This window comes from Paroedura picta, chromosome 17 (genome assembly GCF_049243985.1).
Source record: "Paroedura picta isolate Pp20150507F chromosome 17, Ppicta_v3.0, whole genome shotgun sequence".
Taxonomy (NCBI): domain Eukaryota; kingdom Metazoa; phylum Chordata; class Lepidosauria; order Squamata; family Gekkonidae; genus Paroedura; species Paroedura picta.
In genome coordinates, this window is record NC_135385.1 from 8,682,370 (window position 1) to 8,684,990 (window position 2,621).

Sequence of the window (2,621 nt, forward strand, 5' to 3'; positions counted from 1 at the left end):
ACTTTGTGGGTCTTAAAGGAGCCCCAGGACTCAATTTTTGTCGTACAGATTTAGATAGCATTGGTCTGCCCCCTGAAGCAGTGTGACGTGGGGCAAAATGCATGTGGGGCGTGAATTCTCTATGATTGCTACCTTGTTACGAGAAGTTAAGAAAGATACTTTGGGAATTCGTTTGTTGCATTCTCATCCTGCTGTCTTTCTCTCCACTGTTGAGAATGGTAGTATCTGTTTAGTAAATTTCAACTACTAGTTGAGAATCTTGAAGATTCATAAGAACCTGCCCCTGTAGCAGCTGCTTGGTGACATCCATTAGAATTTTATTTTTATTATATATATATATTTTAGGGTCTCCAGCAGCAGTCTGGGGGAGGGGGTGACAGACAACCATCAAAAACCGATGTGTAAAATATTTTTAAAATGGCATTTAAAACAATCCATTGAAAGAAAAACAGGCCCTGTCACTCCAACAAATCAAAGCAGTTCACAACCCAGGTTTGGGGGGGGCGGGACCCCAATCAGGGTTGCAAATACACTGCATGTCCAAATCGTTGTTATCTATGTCTTATCTATATAGGTGTCTCAGGGTAGTTTGCACCATTCAAAACGCAATAAAACCAAGCAAATCAATTACGTCACGACAAGTTAGAATTATACAATTAGACCATTGGGATGGATTACTATCGCACCTGCCTTTGCTTATGGTGATTTGACCACTGGCCCCCCATTTCTGCCCCCCAAACAGGAGGGGCCCAGAGGGAAAAGGCAGAGGGGGAGCTGAGGCCAGGCGAGCTCTTCCAGTCGGGCAAAGCAAGCCAACGAGCCTGCGAGGGAGAGGCGGCTTCCAGTCTCCAAAAAGGTGGCCCGCGGCTCAACCCTGTACCTGCCTAGGCTCTGAGAACAGCCCACCTCGCAGGGTTGTTGTGAGGCTTTGCAAAAAGATATGGGCCGTTCGGGCAGGGAGATGCACTGGGGACAGGGAAAGACCCCCTCCACACTCCTTGCCATTCCCCAGATCCAACGCACCTCGTGCACGCGCACGGGGGGGTGCATGCTCGTGCACGAGCACGGTGCATGTTTGTGCACACGCATGGGGTTGCACGCTCATGCACGCGCATGGGCGGGGGTTGCATGCTCGTGCACGCGCAAGGGCGGAGGCTCGTGCACGCCTGCCGCTTACCGGAGGGCTTGGCGACGGCGCTAGGGCGGCGCGCGGCCGCGGCCTTCGGGCGGTTCATCCTGCGTCGGTCCCGGCGGGGGCCGCGCGCGTGACGTCACAAAGGCGGCGCTGGGTCGGCGTCCGGCCCCTCCCCGCGGCTCCCGCTCGACATTCGGGCAACGGCTCTACGGCGGGGCAGCGGCTGCACGAATAAAAAATAGCCCCCAAAAAATGTTCCGACCCCGGAAGCGGAAGTGCGGGTCGGCCTCCGTTTCGACGCGGAAGCGGAGGATGCGCATGCGCGGCCAAGCGAGTCGCGCTCGGCCGCCGCCGCCAGCGTTCGGGGAATGCTAGGGCGCACTGCCCCCCAGAGGCCAGAGCTGGTATTGCAGAGGATTGTTTGCAAAGGGATTCCCAGGGAGGTGGGAAGTTAAGACGGAGCACCTTGAAATTTAAACTTGTTGAGCTTTAAAGACGAACAAATGTTTAGAAGAATGTGCTTTTTAAAAAAAATCCCATCTTCCATTAGCTGGAGGAGCCCCCCAGCAGCTTACGAACCCCTTTCCCTTCCTCTCCCTGCAACAGGCACCTGGGTAGATCATTGGGGCTGAGAGAGCCCTGAGAGAACTGCCATGCAAAGAGCTCAAAGAGAACTGAGTGTGGCCCAAGGTCCCCCAGCCGGCTGCATGTGGAGGAGGAGTGGGGAACCAAACCCAGCTCTTAGAGCCTGTTGCTTTTCAACGACCCCACCATGCTGGCTCACAAAGACCCTTCCCCTCCAAACCCCACCCTCCTAAGACTCCAGCCCGAAACCTCCAGGACCTTCCAACCCAGGGAATTAGATCTGGGGCCTGGAGCTCTCACAGAGCTCCCAACTGACAGCGATCAGCGCCTGTGAAGAAAATGACCAATTTCGGGGGAGGTGCTCTGTGGCCTGAGGCCCCTCCCCTCTTCACAACCCACCCTCCTCAGGCACCACCCCCTATCTTCCAGGGGTGTCCCGAACTGGAGTTGGCAACCTGACTTTCAGGAGTCACTTGGCCAAATGCATGGCATCGCTCATTTCAAGGGGCCAGTTATGATGCCAGCCAGCCCCAAGTGGGGCGTGGAGATCTCTTAGAAAGGCCAGTGGCCTTCCAATAGCAACCACCGGCCCCCATGGCAGAGAGAGACCGGCCCTGGGCATCAGTCCAGTGCAGGATATTAGGAACGGGATTAAAAACGTATCAGCCAGGATCATAAAGCCCCTGTAGAGACTGGCCCCCTGAGCTCCCAATGGCCTGCCAGAGCCAAATTTTTGCCCCGGAATCCATCTACAGGGACCCCACAACAGATTTCTTTGACACACAGGGCGATATGGGCCCTGCGGGTCAGAGAACACTGGACATCAGCTGCCAGGGAAGATCGGGAGGTGTGTGGGACGCCCTGGCCTTCCTCCAAAGAAACACGCCTCACGGGCCAAGAA

At 55.3% G+C, this 2,621-nt stretch overlaps 1 protein-coding gene across 1 annotated transcript in view; it reads right to left on the minus strand.

Moving 5' to 3' along the window:
* The window catches only part of INTS1 (integrator complex subunit 1), a 32,210-nt gene extending 30,784 nt beyond the window's left edge, over positions 1 to 1,426 (minus strand). The window contains exon 1 of the mRNA XM_077316132.1: positions 1,178 to 1,426. Coding sequence (XP_077172247.1) covers positions 1,178 to 1,235 — 58 coding nt within the window. The 5' untranslated portion in view covers positions 1,236 to 1,426. The remainder of the gene's footprint in view (positions 1 to 1,177) is intronic.
* Between the last annotated feature and the right edge of the window lie 1,195 nt (positions 1,427 to 2,621).